The 15,967-nt window shown below is 38.4% G+C and overlaps 1 protein-coding gene across 1 annotated transcript in view; it reads left to right on the top strand.

Annotated features, from left to right (window-relative positions):
* The window catches only part of LOC111148337 (multiple C2 and transmembrane domain containing 1), a 525,636-nt gene that overhangs the window by 273,749 nt on the left and 235,920 nt on the right, over positions 1-15,967 (top strand). Inside the window, exons 3-4 of the mRNA XM_022504845.1 lie at positions 5,869-6,011; positions 15,423-15,502. Coding sequence (XP_022360553.1) covers positions 5,869-6,011; positions 15,423-15,502 — 223 coding nt within the window. The remainder of the gene's footprint in view (positions 1-5,868; positions 6,012-15,422; positions 15,503-15,967) is intronic.

The following is a 15,967-nucleotide window of genomic DNA, read 5'->3' as shown; positions in this document are numbered from 1 at the left end:
ATTTATTTTGCCCTATATAGTATATCAATTGTAGGGCATTCCAAATCTCCAACAGAAAATGAAAGAATGGGAGAACCTAGGGAGATAATTTTAATACATAAATAAGATCTCTACTTTGTAGATTTTTAAATCATTAATAAATGTACACAAAGACATAACCTATTGCTCTGAGTATGCTTTAAAGATTACTTTTACAGGCATCTTTCAAGGGTGAAGGACATTGTTATACAATACACACTTTCTTTGTTGCATTTGGACAGGAAAGATGGCCAGCTTAAAATATTTGTAGAAAAACTAGTACCTTCAGGAAGGTCCAAAGTAAATTTAAATTATTTTTAACGGTCTACACTCAATATTTACATTTACCTTTCTCTATTGTCCTGTTTTGCTCTTCTCTTACTCCCCCCTTCCTTTTCTTTCCCTACTTCCAATATGAGACCGAGTTTCAATTTGGCATTGTTTTTGACTAGGGGGTAGCATTATCGACTGTCTAGAGGTTCCCAAAACAGGAGTAGTGGTTTCTGTTTCTTTACATACTAGGTTTGGGATAAGATTGATTTAAACTTGTTAACCAGGAGGCTCATTTATTCTAAGGAGAGAAACCCCTTATTTACACTGAAATAGCTTAAATACTGTTTTTAAGGAAAGAGAGGCTGCCATCTTGTGAAAACTGTGTTTATTGCATACAAAAGTGGACCCATTCAAAGTTTTCTGTGTTCAACCTAAATTACACTAAAGGCTAAACAAACACAGAGTAGTATGTTGGTTGAAGTGCTCATCAGGGACCTGACTCAAAAAAAAAAAAAAAAAAGAAAGAAAGAAAGTATCGCACTGTGTTCCTTTACTACCTGAGAAAATATCTTACATACCATCTAAATCGTCTTTTTGAAACAATTTGATCCTAAGGTTCAGAAACAATTACTAATCCCTAGATCTAGAATACTCTTCAATTTTTAAAGCACAGAATTTATAATTACAAAATAAGAGGATTAATGTTGAAAAATAAATTCTGAAGGTAACACTATCTGATAAAGTGTACCTGTGAAGAAGTTTGCTCTTGAATATGACGTTAATAACAATAAAACCAGAATTTTATTTTAGGGCTAACACATCTTACTTTCTTTTCCCATACTTAGTTGCCCTGTTTTCATTTCATTAGTGCCATAGAAAATGTTTTAATGAGAGTCCTGGCTCAGCTAAAAACAGCAAAGCACGGGTGGCTTAAAAAATGCTTGAAAACCACAAAGTGTGTGTGTAGTAGAGAGGCCCTCCTTTTGAACAGAACCACAGACCTCACAACAATTTTATAAGTGCTAGTGCCATCTTGTGGTTGAATGCAATATTGCAGCAAAGCAGCACTAACCCATGAGTTAAATAGGTTCATTTTCTATCGCCTTTAAATAAGTGAGTGTGCTCCATGATTGTCCAAGAAGGGTTATGACATGCGGAATTTTCCAGGCTTTTTTTGACCATGGGGCTTATTTTTCTTGAGTGCATATTTTCTCTTTTTTTTTTTCTTTTCTGTTCCTTTTTTTTTTTTTTTTTTTTTTTTTTTCTTTTTTTTTTTCTTTTCTGTTCCTTTTTTTTTTTTTTTTTTTTTTTTTTCCCGAGAGAGGGCACCTAGTGTAGCAATTAATTTAAGCCCCAACATCCTCGCTGTGTGACTTTGGAAAATTTGCTCACCTGTTGCTGTAGTTTCTGCAACCATCACCTCAAGATAGCACCAGAAGTCATCTCTCAGGCTTGTTAGGTGGTGGTATGTTATATGATGTAGTAAGAGCTCAGCACGTGTTAGCTCGAGTGGTCTATATTTCTTTTTGTGATTTAAGGTCTATCATTGAGCCCTTAGAACCACCCAGCAGGATTTTGGGACCTGGGTATATCTAACTCAGAGGGAATTTTGACAGTTCGCTTATAGAGCAGGTGAAGAAAATATTTCTGGGAAGGAGCAAGAAAGAGCCAGACTGCCTCTCAAAAGGATTTGCCTTTGTGTTTATGGGCTTCTGTGCTGAATTACTAGAAGTTTTGTCCTTTTACAGAATAGCTAAACCAAATGGAGTGAGACACTAATTAGAGACACAAGGCCAAGTTTCTTGAGATCACTTTTCTTGTAAAAGAGTTATTCTTTTTGAATAACAGAAATTGAGCATTGTTGCATCCTGAAACAAGTGCTCCGTGATAACGTGCCAGAAAAAGCACTAACCGGACTTGTCTTCAGATATGAATTCTCATCTGACTTAGAATAAGCACCTGTCCTGGTTTCCGCATCTATAAAATGGAGACAATAGGAGGCTCACAGAGACATAGGGTGGTTAGACAAATAATGAGTGTGAGTGTTCTAGAGATCAGAGGAGGCTACTTGTTCATACTAGTATTATTTACAGTATTTACTGATTATTCAACATCTTTCCATGATAATTCTCTGATGGTATTTTAGAGGAAAAGTGGGAAAATATGGATGTTTGGGCTTCCTAAAAGCTAAGTAGAAGGAACACTGCATCTGGATTCTGAAAGTCTAAGTTTGCTTCTATCCTGTTACTTTCCTGGCTTATTTGTCATGTGATTTGTAGCAAGTCACACTGAATCTCAGATTTTTTTCTCACCTTCAATATAGGTTGATCAGGTATGCCCTTATCAATATCTTAGAGGATGCGTTTAACAGTACTCCGTACGCTATAAACTCTGTAGTCGTTCATTGACTCATCTATTTAACAAATACTTTCCGAGTGCCTCCTCCACTCCAGACACTTGGCCTTAATGGGGGTCATAGCCAGTGGGGAAATTCACACAATAAACAGGCAGACATACAAATCAACCTGTAAGTAACATGATGATTAGTGGTACTAAGCAGAGAGCAAATGCCAAGAGAAAGTAATGATGAGACCTAATTCAAATTGGGAGGTTAAGAAGGGCATTCCTGAGCAAATTATATTTAAACTAAGACCAGGAGGATAATAAAATGTCAGCCAGGCAAAAGGGGAAGAGAATGGGAGGGAGGTACTTTTCAAGCAGAGAGTCCAGCTAGAATGTGCAAAAACTGGAAGCGGAAAATAACTTCCAGTAACAGACTAGCTGGAACATGCCAAGGGGCCAAACCTGGCATTGGAGAAATGACGGGTCCTGTTTACCGTGTTACATGGTTTGAATTTTCTTGTAGATGTAGTTGAAAGCTGTTGAGATGTGTTAAGCAAAGAAGGGGGAAGATTAAATTTGCATTTTTAAAAGGTCAGTCTGTCTGCCATATAGTGAATTAATGGAGGAGGACACAGAAGATGTGGAGAGCCCAATTAGGAGGCTATTATTAGAGTAGAATGGCAAAGAAATCATGGAGGTTTAACTAGGTTGGAGACAGAGAAGACGGATAAGGTGTATTTCGGAATTCATCAGACTTAATGGTGTCCTGGGTGCAACGCATGGAGAAGAAGAAGGTTTTGAGAGCACTTTCCAGGTGTCATGCTTGAGGAACTGTCAGACGTTGAAGTCATTCATTGACTGACCTGACAAAGCCAAAGGGAGGAGCAGGCTTAGCAAGAGAGAGGATTGAAACTTAAGTTTTGGACATTGTGGACACTGGAATGTCTATAGATATCCACGTGGGGGGAACAAGAGTCAGCAGGAACAGAGGTCTGCCACCCACGCTAATTAAGTCATTAATGTATCCAATTATTCACCACATGTTTATTGAGGACCAACAGTATGTCTGATTCTGTACTAAGTGCTGGAGATTTTTTAAAAAGATGATCCAAATGGCTCTGATATTATGGAGATTACATTTTAGCCATTGGTAATAGTTACATAGATGAATTTCAAAATCAAAGAGAAAACTTGATCTAGGGCATGACTGAGAAATTTCAAATAAGTACATGGATTTTAATAACCTCCAGATTTGTGCTATAAAACCCTCAGTGCCCAGGGTCCTCAGCCCATAGCTGGGAACCACTGTGTTAAAAGGAGCAATTTTTAACATTTCCATTGCATTGAGGCCCCAAAAGAATGCATTCATTATAATGGACAACCATATAATAGCCTATATTTATATTTATAAAAATTTTAAAGTTTGTACCATGATGATAAAATCAAACTTTCAAGGTGGGAGTTTCGCAATGAGAAACTGGCATCGTTGTTTTAATATACCCAGACGTAGCCATACAAAGAGCAAGGTATTATGTTTACTTCGTAAGTGTGGAGGGTTTCAACAGAGCCCCCAAAAGATTAAATAAGAAAAACAAGATCCTATATGGCAGTCCTTGTATGTTGCATTGATATCTATGTGTCAGGACAGTGAGTGGAGTATTGAGAAGTGATATGAATAGAGAGCTTAAGGATATCAGCGTCGTAGTTGTAATGCCTAACATTTATATCATGCTTTACAGTTTATAGACCTCCACTCACATTCTTCTTTAACTCACATTGACCATAGTTATCATCTATAGCTTCAGTTTAGACAACAAAGAAAGAATTAAACAAAATCTTTTTTTAAAGATTTTGTATATTTATGAGAGAGAGAGAGACAGCATGAGTTGGGGGGGCAGAGGGACAAGCAGGCTCCCCACTGAGCCAGAAGCCCAATGCAGGGCTAGATCCTAGGACCCTGGGATCATGACCTGAGCTGAAGGTAGATGCTTAACCAACTGAACCACCCAGGCACCCCAACAAAATCTTATTATAAGGGAGTCAGGTATTGTATAAAGAATTATTTCCTGGGGAGGAAGGTTATCACACTGGGATGACTTACTTGGGGATGTCTCTGATTCACCTTCTCTAGGAATCCTTAATAATAGCATGCACTCATTAGATCAATTGGCCTCATTCATCAGACACAAGGAGAAATGATGTGGTATCTATGGAAGTATGTCAAAGCCCTTCCCCCTTGCAGTTATGGTAGAAAAAGCACAGATGTTAGAGTCAGACAAGCTTGGTTGGCATTTGAACTGCATCTCCTGTGAGCTGTGTATCGTGAGCAACTTACTTGACAGCTCTGATTTGCTTTATCACCATAAGAAGCTTGGGAGGTGTGAGGGGATAATATGAAGTTTGCAGATTACTTAGTAAACAGTTGTCCCCTTCCCCTCACGCCTTCCTCTGAGACCTCCATTCTTTCCTCGAGTTCTAAAATTGCAACTTCTCAGCTAGAGAGAATATGGGACCAAGGATGAAATGAAAGCCCAATCTGAGACTCACTTTTCCTTAAGCCCGTCAGACTGGCCTGAGATTTGAGCAGCCTTTGTAAGTCTGAAACTAGTGAAGTCAGCCAAGATCATGGATCATCTTTTTATAGTTGACTGGATGATACCAAGAGAAATGTCAGATTAATCTCTATCATTCATAATATGAATTAAACTTACATATGCAGTATGCAATAGAGGTTTTTTCTTTCTTTTTTTTTTTAAAGATTTATTTATTTATTTATTTGACAGACAGATCACAAGTAGGCAGAGAGGCAGGCAGAGAGAGACAGAAGGAGGAGGCAGGCTCCCTGCTGAGCAGAGAGCCCGATGCGGGACTCAATCCCAGGACCCTGAGATCATGACCTGAGTCGAAGGCAGAGGCTTTAACCACTGAGCCACCCAGGCGCCCCAACAATAGAGGTTTTTAAATACTGGGATAGAGTTACCGTATTAAGATAAGAAGATACAATAATAATGATTACTATTGTTATTACTTAAATATAATAATTATTATTAATATTTACAGTCACTTTAAAATTTAAGGAAAATTTTGGGAAAAAACACTTAACTTTTGTTTTCCCATGTGATAAGCTTTATTTCATTTTGATTCCTTTAAATACTTCCTGTTGTTTAAATGAGCTAATCTCTTGCTTCCCAGCAAATACTGTGACTAACATAAATCAATCTCTCTCTTTAACAGGGACAAGTGATCCCTACGTGAAGTTTAAAATTGGAGGAAAAGAAGTTTTTAGAAGTAAAATAATACACAAGAACCTCAATCCTGTGTGGGAGGAGAAAGCCTGCATTTTTGTTGAACATCTGAGGGAACCTTTGTATATCAAGGTGAGCCAGTTATGTTTTCCGCTAATTCAATGACCTAAGACGCCCTGTTTAGTGGTTTTCTATCATCTCCCTGTCTCATGAGATTTTTCGCCAGAGATAAATTCTGTTGTGCACAACTCTAGTTGGTGGATGGTGCGACAGAGAGGAGACCGAGGGGAGGGGAAGCTCGGGAGCATTTCTCTTCGGCACAGTTCTATTGCTGGTCATTTAGGAGGATTATGAAGTCTATCTTCTCCTGTTTGGTATAGTTAACTGACTTACTGCTCTCTAAAACAAGTCTCCGTGAAGTACGCTGTTCAAGAATTCTGTCAGGATTTCTGCCATTAACTGGTTGCAAAAAATAATATTTTCCTTGGAAAATGAGAAGGCTACGGGTAAAGGGGGGGGGCGGATTTCCTGTCTCTGTTATATTACCAAAAACGAAGGGAGAAAAAGTCTTCCTTCTCACTTGATGTAGTTTAAAAAAAAAAAAAAAGAAGTACTTAAGGAGATCATTGCAACTGTAAAACCTTGTTTTATTTCCCGATCTAAATTCTCTTTAACCCTTATCTCTAGATACTTTTTTCTGTATCTAATTCATATCTCCACAGATACTCTTTGTGGCTCCTTTTATCTGACTATCCATTCAGTGCCTAAACTTTTTTCTACTTTTACCATAATAACCACATGCCTCCTCCTTTTTTCTATATTGTCACAGCTGGCACATGAACCAAAAATCTCATATAATTAAGCAATCTCTACTCATCCTCCTTCCCCTCCACTCTTCATTTATATTGCCTCCAGATGTTTCTCTTTTCCACAGAAAGAAAAAGTAATAATCAAAATTTTATTAAAATCATAGCAAAACTGGCTGGTCCAAAGGTAGTGAGTTATCTCAATTGATTATTCATAGTTACAGAATGAACTCCTTATTCTGCTCTTTCCCCCTTCTCATTACTACACTTGACTGGTCTTAAAAAAAAAAAAAATCATGCCAAAACAGTATAAGATTGATGAAAAGAGAATTTCCTAGGTACAGAGTTGATATGTTTCTAGAAGTCATTATAGGGAAATAGATCTGTATTTGCATAAAAATAGTCTCAAGAGGACATTGGCTAAAGAAAATCAATTAAATAGAATTCATGAACTATCTTTTAATATGTAATGTATGATGGCATAAGAATTATGAATGTGGGAATATTCAAGCCAACCCTCCTCCCACCAAAGGGGAGATCTGGGTCGGAGATTTTTTTCCCTGCTCCCCACTTCCAGAGAGAAAGAAATATGTGCATGAGAAAAAAGAAAATAACTTCATAATAAAGAACTGAGAGAGAAGATGAAAAAAAAAGGAATTGGGGGGGAAAAAAAGGACAAGTGGGATGTAAAGGAAATTTTATTTCCAGGGAGGTTTGGAAGTGATGATTTAGAGCAGCTACAGCCACGGGGACGATGGACAGGAGAGGAAAGAAAGCAGGTGTTAGGGGCGCCTGGGTGGCTCAGTGGGTTGAGTCTCTGCCTTCAGCTCAGGTCATGATCCCAGGGTCCTGGGATTAAGCCCTGCATCGGGCTCTCTGCTCAGCACGGAGCCTGCTTCCCTCCTCTCTCTCTGCCTGCCTCTCTACCTACTTGTGATCTCTGTCAAATAAATAAATAAAATCTTAAAAAAAAAAAAGGAAAGAAAGAAAGCAGGTGGTAGTAAGGATTGTACTGGACCATTGGCATCTTGTTTAAGGTCATATAAGAGGAGAATCATGGGATGAAAAGGATTTATTTTTAATTACTTTTCCTGTGGATCTCTCTCTTTTCTGGAATATTACTCTACCACAGAACCAGGTCTTTGAAAGGTCTTTCTCAATCTCTGAAAGGGTTACAAAATGAACTTTCTAGACTCTTGTGCTCAAGAATGATTATTCATCTCCATGGAAACCTAAATGTCAGAATGCACCTGCGAAAAGGAATATCTTAGTAGGCTCAAAAATAAGCAAAAATTTGACCTACACAGAAAAATAGTGACAAAAACTTTTGTTGTGGTCTGAGAGAGCAAGAATGTGTATGTGCCTATCTTCCCACTGTCACGGAGACGGTGAGACTGCATGCTGGCCAAAGGCCTTGGCTACCGCTGCACTATAAACTAAGAAGCTAGGTAAGAGACCCCAAAGGTTTTGTTGTTTTTTTGTTTGTTTGTTTGTTTACCACTTGGAGTTTTCAAAGTATGACATCATATAGCCACAACCTAGCTTCCACTAGGCAGAAAAAAATAGTGAACTGTAAAGTATTTGTCACTTTTGTACATGTCTACATAAAAAAAAAATGATTAAGTAAGAATCACACTGGCTTTCCAAATACTACACATACAAACATTAAAATGACGATATTTTAATGCACTACTTTGTGCTTTTTAAATATGCTTTCCTATTTTTCCTTCGATTTTCACTTTCTGTGAAATGCATAGGGCTTCTTTTTAGAAAAATCTCTAAGTTTTTGCTTCTTTTTTCCATTTGTTATGTTATCTACTTTTTGCCTAATCTTGTATACACAGAGACCTAAACAAAATACATGGGCAGAAATACTTTGAGTTACTAGAATTTCATGAACATTGCATCATTTTCATTGTCTCTACACAGCCTTGTGTGATTGACTGACTTGATTTTGATATGATACCCACATCCTCCATACTGGGAGATTAATCTTGCCTGAAAGATCTCTTAGGGACGAACTGATTCTATAGTGACAGATGATATGAAAATGCATCCATGTATTGGATGGTTAAAAAGTATTGTCTACAACCCTCCCGTCTACAGTTAAAGGAAAAAGAAGTCCATATGTACCCTATAATCTGATTTCTATCAATGTAAGGATTACCAAGGGAAACAAAAGTCAGTTCTGAGCCAAGGTTATGAAATTGCATTAAAGTTACTGTGCTTTTACCAATTCTAGAAAAAAACAGACTTTTCTTGGAATTGTCATATTAAAAAAAACTAGACACAAAATAAATAATAACATACTTTCCAATTGGTTGGAGTTCATATAGATTTTAATTTTAATGAGAATATTCCTTCAACTCCAAATGATTTTATAGTAAGGGCAGGTGAAAACAAGTTTATAGGCATGAACTTGAAATATATTTATAAGGTAGTAGTAGAGGCTGGGGGTTTAAATGCAGTGCTATTTTTTTTAAGATTTTATTTATTTGACAGAGAGAGAAAGTCCATAAGCAAGAAGAGGGGCAGAGGCAGAGGAAGAAGCAGGCTCCCTGCTGAGCAGGCTCAACTCTAGGACCCTGGGATCATGACCTGAGCTGAAAGCAAATGCTTAACCAACTTAGCCACCCTAAATACGATGCTGTTAACAGAGGTGAGAGCCACTGGAGCCTGCCACAGGGATGCTCCTGCACACATCTTAGAGAATAGGGTAAATTCGGCATCCATTTCAGTTGATTGACTTAAATTCTCGATTTTCATCTCACTGACACTATTTGCCAAGGTATACAGTGAACACCCAGAGTTACAGTAGAAGAGAGAAAAGTAATAGAAAGGGGAAATGTTTCTGTAAATTGCTACTTGTTTGGCCTAATCATAGGCTAGAAATCTGGGTATTAGATTGGAGTCTTTTCTAAATAAGAGAAAATTTTTGATAATTAGGTAGGTGATTATCTTTAGGGTCAGATTACTGTTTCTGTTATTTTACCAAAATTGACAGTTCCTTCAGTAACTCATATCCATCCAAGCTTAAGATTTGAAATCAAGAAGTCCTTGCAGTGCCAGGGTGGCTCAGTTGGTTAAGCATATGACTTTTGATCTCAGCTCAGCTCATAATCTCATGGTGGTAAGATCAAGTCTTGTGTGGCTCTACGATCAGCAGGATGTCTGCTTGAAGATTCTCTCTTTCCCTCTCCACTACCCCTGCCCCCACGCTCACACATGTGCTTTCTCTTCTCAAAAAAAAAAAAAAAAAGTCCTTAAACATGGTTCAAGTTAAAGACCATATTACCATCTTATGCAAAATTATTTCTCCCTAGGTTTTAAGGTCTCTAAAAGAATGTCATATACCTGGGGCACCTGGGTGGCTCAGTGGGTTAAGCCTCTGCCTTTGGCTCTCAGGTCATGATCTCAGGATCCTGGGATCGAGCCCTGCATCGGGCTCTCTGCTCAGCAGGGAGCTTGCTTCCCCCTTTCTCTCTGCTTGCCTCTCTGCCTACTTGTGATCTCTCTTTCTGTCAAATAAATAAATAAATAATCTTTAAAAAAAAAAAAAGAATGTCATATACCAATGATCAACAACCCTGGCTGTGTATCAGAGTTACCATAAAAGGTTTTGTGTTTTGTTTTGTTTCTGTGTGTGGACTTTTTTGTTTTTTTGTTTTGTTTTGTTTTTTAAGAATCTAGGTGTTCAACTGTCTTCCCTAAAGACTCTGATCCAGGACCTTGAAGGTAGAGTCCCCATCTTTTGTATTTTTGAAACACAGTAGGTTATTCTGATGCACTGCTTGGGTAGGGAGCCACTTTTCTAGACTTTTAAATAGGAACAATGAAGTAATTGGAATGAAAATGTTTCCAGCCCTGAACTGAACAGCATCCAAACTAAATTATTCCAAAATTAGATGCTTATATTATCTTAGACATTTTGTCTTATGTGGTTCAATGATACTTCCTAAATGCATGAATCAAGAATCTCAACTATTTTAGACAACAACAAAAAAGTCAACAGCAAAACAAAACAAGGAAATAAGCATGTGTGACCATACTTGCTTTTGGCTTATAGGCAAAGAACATACGAAGCTACTGAATCTTGGGAAGATGGGATCTGTGGCCACATCTTCATTGTAATAATAATAACTACCATTTCTTGAGCACCATGCTGGGTGCCAGGCCTACTTTATCTCATGTAAACCTCACAATACCTGACAAGTAACTATCCTCATCCCCATTATATAGGTGAGTGAGACTTAGAGAGACTCAGCGTTTCCTATGTCCACCCAGCAATTGTGCCACATAACATCTTTATTCCACTAAAGTTGACTAATTGCTGTGGCCACAGTTAAATTTTATTTTCTTTGTTTTACAATGTCAATCCTATAATTCAGAGTTTAATTATTCTTGTATAGTGAAATGATTATTTTGAAGCTTCCTGGACATGAAAATGAGTTATGGACATATTTGAGTAGAATCTTACATCTTGGGTTATACTATGTGATTTAGATCCTTCTCCATATCCTTTAAAAAAAAAAGATTGTATTTATTTATTTGACAGAGAGAGAGAGATCACAAGTAGGCAGAGAGGCAGGCAGAGAGAGAGGGGGAAGCAAGCTCCCTGCTGAGTAGAGATCCCAATGTGGGGCTCGATCCCAGGACCCTGAGACCATGACCTGAGCCGAAAGCAGAGGCTTAACCCACTAAGCCACCCAGGTGCACCCTTTTCCACATCCTATTCCCACTATGCCTCTTTATTCGAATGCTACTCTCTCCTCCTAAACATCTTCTGTAAATAGCACTTCCCATCACTCCCATACCCTGAGATATTTTCCTCCATGACATTTACTACTACCTAATGTGTAATTGTTTATTGTCTATATCCCCCCCATTTGTAAGCCCCAAGAAATCAGAGACTTTGTCCCATTCACTGCCATATTTTCAGTGCCTAGAATACTATTTGGCACGTTGTAGATGCCAACCAAATATTTCTCAAGTAACTGAATGAATAAATTTATGAATCTTTTGAGCTGGCAGTTAAAAACTCTGTTGAAGTCTTAAGCACCTATGGGCATTTCAGTCATCCAAGCTAACAAAGTCCCATTTGTGGGAGATGAGTTTTCTGTTACTTATACCCCAAAAACATCTTAGCTGGTGTGCTTCCTGATGCAATTTTTCTGGGAAGACAATGGAATCAAGATGTTAAATAAATTTGTTGATTAGAATGAAGCACGTGTTGTTCTAAACTTGCATGAGAATGAAGAGAGTTGTTAACTGAGCCAGAGCAACTTTTATCTAATGTTACCTAAGGATTCCTATTCTCCCAGGGGAGATTCCATGAAAGCAAGGATTCCATCAAAACTGTTTAGGTATGAATTCACAGGCCTTCACTCGCGGTGGGTGGCTAAGTCATATTTGTTAAATTTCAATATGTTCTGTTCTGAACAAAACATCCCACACAATAGAATCTGAATCTGACCTCTTCTAAGTGCTGAGTTTTGAGAGGAAGTAACATAAACTTTTCAAGCTTTGGATTCCTCATCTGAAAAATGGACACGATACCCTGTTCACTGAGTTGTGTAAGACATAAATTTTTAAATCTCCGTAACAGGGGCACCTGGGTGGCTCAGTTGATTAAGTGTCTGCCTTCAGCTCAGGTCATGATCCTAGGGTCCTGGGATGGAGTCCCACATCAGTTGGCGGGGGTGAGTCCTTGTTCGGCGGGGAGCCTGCTTCTCCCTCTGCCTGCCGCTCCCCCTGCTTGTGTTCTCACTCTCTCTCTGACTAGTAAGTAAATAAAATCTTGAAAAAAAATTTCTGCAATGTGTTTAACAAATAGCAGTGCCTAACAGGATAGCAAATATTGAATAAACATTAATCAGTGTTAATTGTGCATGTTCTTATTGCAGTGGGAGTATGTTTCCCTATTTTATCTCTTCTCTGTGCTCTGTATTTCTGAAACTCCCCCTACAGCGATGCTCCTTCTGACAATTAGTTTATGAAGCTTAGAACCAAGTAGCATAGCTAATAACTTCATTAATGAATGGATTCTGGTGGTTCCATTCTTTCCCATATGTATGCCCTTGCTAAGTAATAAGAGAACTTAAGTAAGCACCTAGCATTATTGCTGTGGGAAAGACTTTCACCATGAGAGTAAAGAGAGTTCGAATAGCCCATCACTCGGCTGGGCTGTCTCTTCTAGTCAAGTCACTGGATTCTCAGCTCTCCACTTCACATGTCTGGATGTAGCCCAGATGGTCTCATTGATTATCACTAGGGTCGCCAAGATTTTAAGCTTTAGGGTGGTACAGTTAGAAGAGGTTGTGTAAGAGAAATTTACTTAATCGTTAGTGTAATTTTTTTGTTGTAAAATACCCTTCTGCAGTCACTTGCAAACACTGACGTGTCCTTTGCCTGAGATGTTGTAATATACTCATGTGATACGCCACTGAGCTGATGACTAGAGCTCAGAAGTGCAATTGATCAAGGAGAATATTTATTACAGGAGCACTGTGCTGTCTATAACAAATGTACTCCTGAAAGGTTGTGTGTAAATCAAATGACTGTAAATTGAATAATTTAGAAGACATTAGGGGAACTTATCACTTAAATAAATCCCCTTGGGGCTCTTCCAATTTAAGAATCCTTTTGCTGGGGCGCCTGGGTGGCTCAGTGGGTTAAGCCGCTGCCTTCGGCTCAGGTCATGATCTCAGGGTCCTGGGATCAAGCCCCGCATCGGGCTCTCTGCTCAGCAGGGAGCCTGCTTCCTCCTCTCTCTCTGCCTGCCTCTCTGCCTGCTTGTGATCTCTCTCTGTCAAATAAATAAAACTTTTAAAAAAAAAAAAAAAAAAAAAAAAAGAATCCTTTTGTAATGCAAAGTGTTTATCTTTCTGTTTATATATCAATTTTTTTACATAGTAAGTTTGCTTAACTCAAACTCTACTTATTCTAGAGAAAAAAAAATCATCATTCAGGGCTCTGTACGTACTGTTCCCTCTCCTTCAAACTTTCTAACTGTTGAGGCCAGTCATGCTGATTTGGGCTCAGGAGTGCTGGGCTATGGATTCTAAGACTTTCTATATGAAAAGGTCAGGAAGAGGGCGCCTGGGTGGCTCAGTGGGTTAAAGCCTCTGCCTTCGGCTCGGGTCATGATCCTGGGGTCCTGGGATAGAGCCCTACATCGAGCCCCACATCGAGCCCCACATCAGGCTCTCTGCCAAGCAGGGAGCCTGTTTCCTCCTCTCTCTCTGCCTGCCTCCCTGCCTACTTATGATCTCTGTCTGTCAAATAAATAAATAAAATCTTAAAAAAAAAAAGAAAAGGTCAGGAAGCACAACTCCCAACTTTATGTCTTTCCTCCACCTTAAAAGTTTTCCCTGCTCTCTACTGTTATTTTTATTCTTTTCACACTCTGTTCTTTACAACGCTTACCACAATTTGTAATTACGTATTCCCTGTGCCCTTCCTTATTTAGCGTCTGTCTCCCTCACTAAACTGTAAGCCTCGACGGTGTCCGCTTTGCTCACCACTGCTGACACAGTGCCAAGCGTATTGTCTTGTACATTATTAATACTTGATCAATATTGGCAGAAGGGATGACTGAGTAAAGAAAATTAATCAATGGTTGGAAGTTAGCCAACTCTCATTTACTTAGAGTTTTTTGCACACGGCCCTAACTGACCTTGCCCTCAGCCGTCTTCTCCAGCCTTCTTTCCCTCTCCATCTTTCTCAGTGGGCTTCAACCACACTGGCTTCTGGAGAACCCTTGAGTATGCTAATCAACTGCTCTTTCTTCTGCCTGGGAGTGATCTTCCCAAACTGGCTTAATCCTTCTCATTATTCCAGTCTCTTCATGCATATTTCCTCCAAAAGGACTTCCTGGACTTCCAGTCTAAAATAGCAGCTCCCAACACACCCCCTTAGACATGTGTGTCCATAGCACTCCTCACTGATCTGTATGTATCTATTTGGGTTTTAATGAACCATCTCAGCTCCTAAATGCAGGTCCCAAGAGATCAGGGGTACTGCTTTCTTATTCACCCTATTCATCATAGGATGAATAAGAAACGTGAAAGGCATAGAGAAGATACTCGATAAATAGTTTTGTAAGAAGGAAGAAGTAGCATATTCTCTCTTTTCCTTTCTGTTGTTGTTGGTAGTTACGTTAATATTATTTCCTAGCCTTGCTTGTGATGATAAAAACTTAATTTGACTTAACCTTAATATAACTTTAGAAACTGCTTTAATAACAACACCTCAATTTTTACTTATTTGTATATTTAAAACAGCATTTTCCTATAATAGCAGAGAATTTATCTTCAGTGACCTGAAAAATACAGAGATTAGAATTATATTCTCATCACCAGTAACCCACTAGAGAAGACGTATTTGTTGACTTTCATACCAACTTAGTTTTTCTTTCAGGAATGCTAATAATATGGGGGAAATATTCTAAGTCTGTATTCCTCAGATTTTTGATGATTTACTATATTTATTTGATTTTGTTTTTCATCTTCCTTAAAGTTCCATTTGATATAAAACAGCAATTTTAAGTACAAAGTTAAAGGTAGTTTCCTTTGTATGTTTTGCAAGACCCTAACATTTCAAACAAAGTGATTTTTAAAAATATTAAGAAGTTTCATTGGTTTTGGTGACATAGCCAGTATTTTATAATCAAGATATTTTCATTTAAAGCTTATATAGAATTATTTCTAATAATTGCCTTGTCTCTTTGGCTTCTTAGGTGTTTGACTATGATTTTGGACTACAGGATGACTTTATGGGCTCGGCGTTTCTGGATCTCACACAATTGGAGTTGAACAGGTAACTTTGAACCATTATAATATTGCTACATCTTGTTGCGAAGCTAGGCCTGTGTAATAGAAAATGTCAGCAGATCCGTTGTCTAGTCAGTGTTCTCTCATTTGTTGTTGTGAGCCTTCATATTAGCCAGTCTTTTTCAAGTTCATCTTTCTTATCTACCCAGTGGAAATACTAGCATCTTCCTTGATTCTCTCATTCAACAACCATTATTCAGGAGAAAAATTCTTGGACACCTGCTTTGTCTCCCAACAATAAAGATAAAAGACACACCCCTTATTTTTCACGCAACTGGTATGGTTGTAGTGGGACACAAAGCAGATTATCCATGTTAATCAAAATTATTAATTTAAGAATCAGGCCACCGTATAAGAAATAAAACGTGTACCTTGCTTCAAAACCAGCCACTCCCTTATCACCTGAGCCCACGTACACTCTAATTTTGCTATCACTGGTAATCCTAGGTTA

The sequence above is a fragment of the Enhydra lutris genome, unplaced genomic scaffold, assembly GCF_002288905.1.
Source record: "Enhydra lutris kenyoni isolate GAN:26980312 unplaced genomic scaffold, ASM228890v2 scaffoldscaffold19, whole genome shotgun sequence".
In the NCBI taxonomy this organism is placed as follows: Eukaryota; Metazoa; Chordata; class Mammalia; order Carnivora; family Mustelidae; genus Enhydra; species Enhydra lutris.
This window is presented reverse-complemented; position numbering and strand designations above follow the sequence as displayed.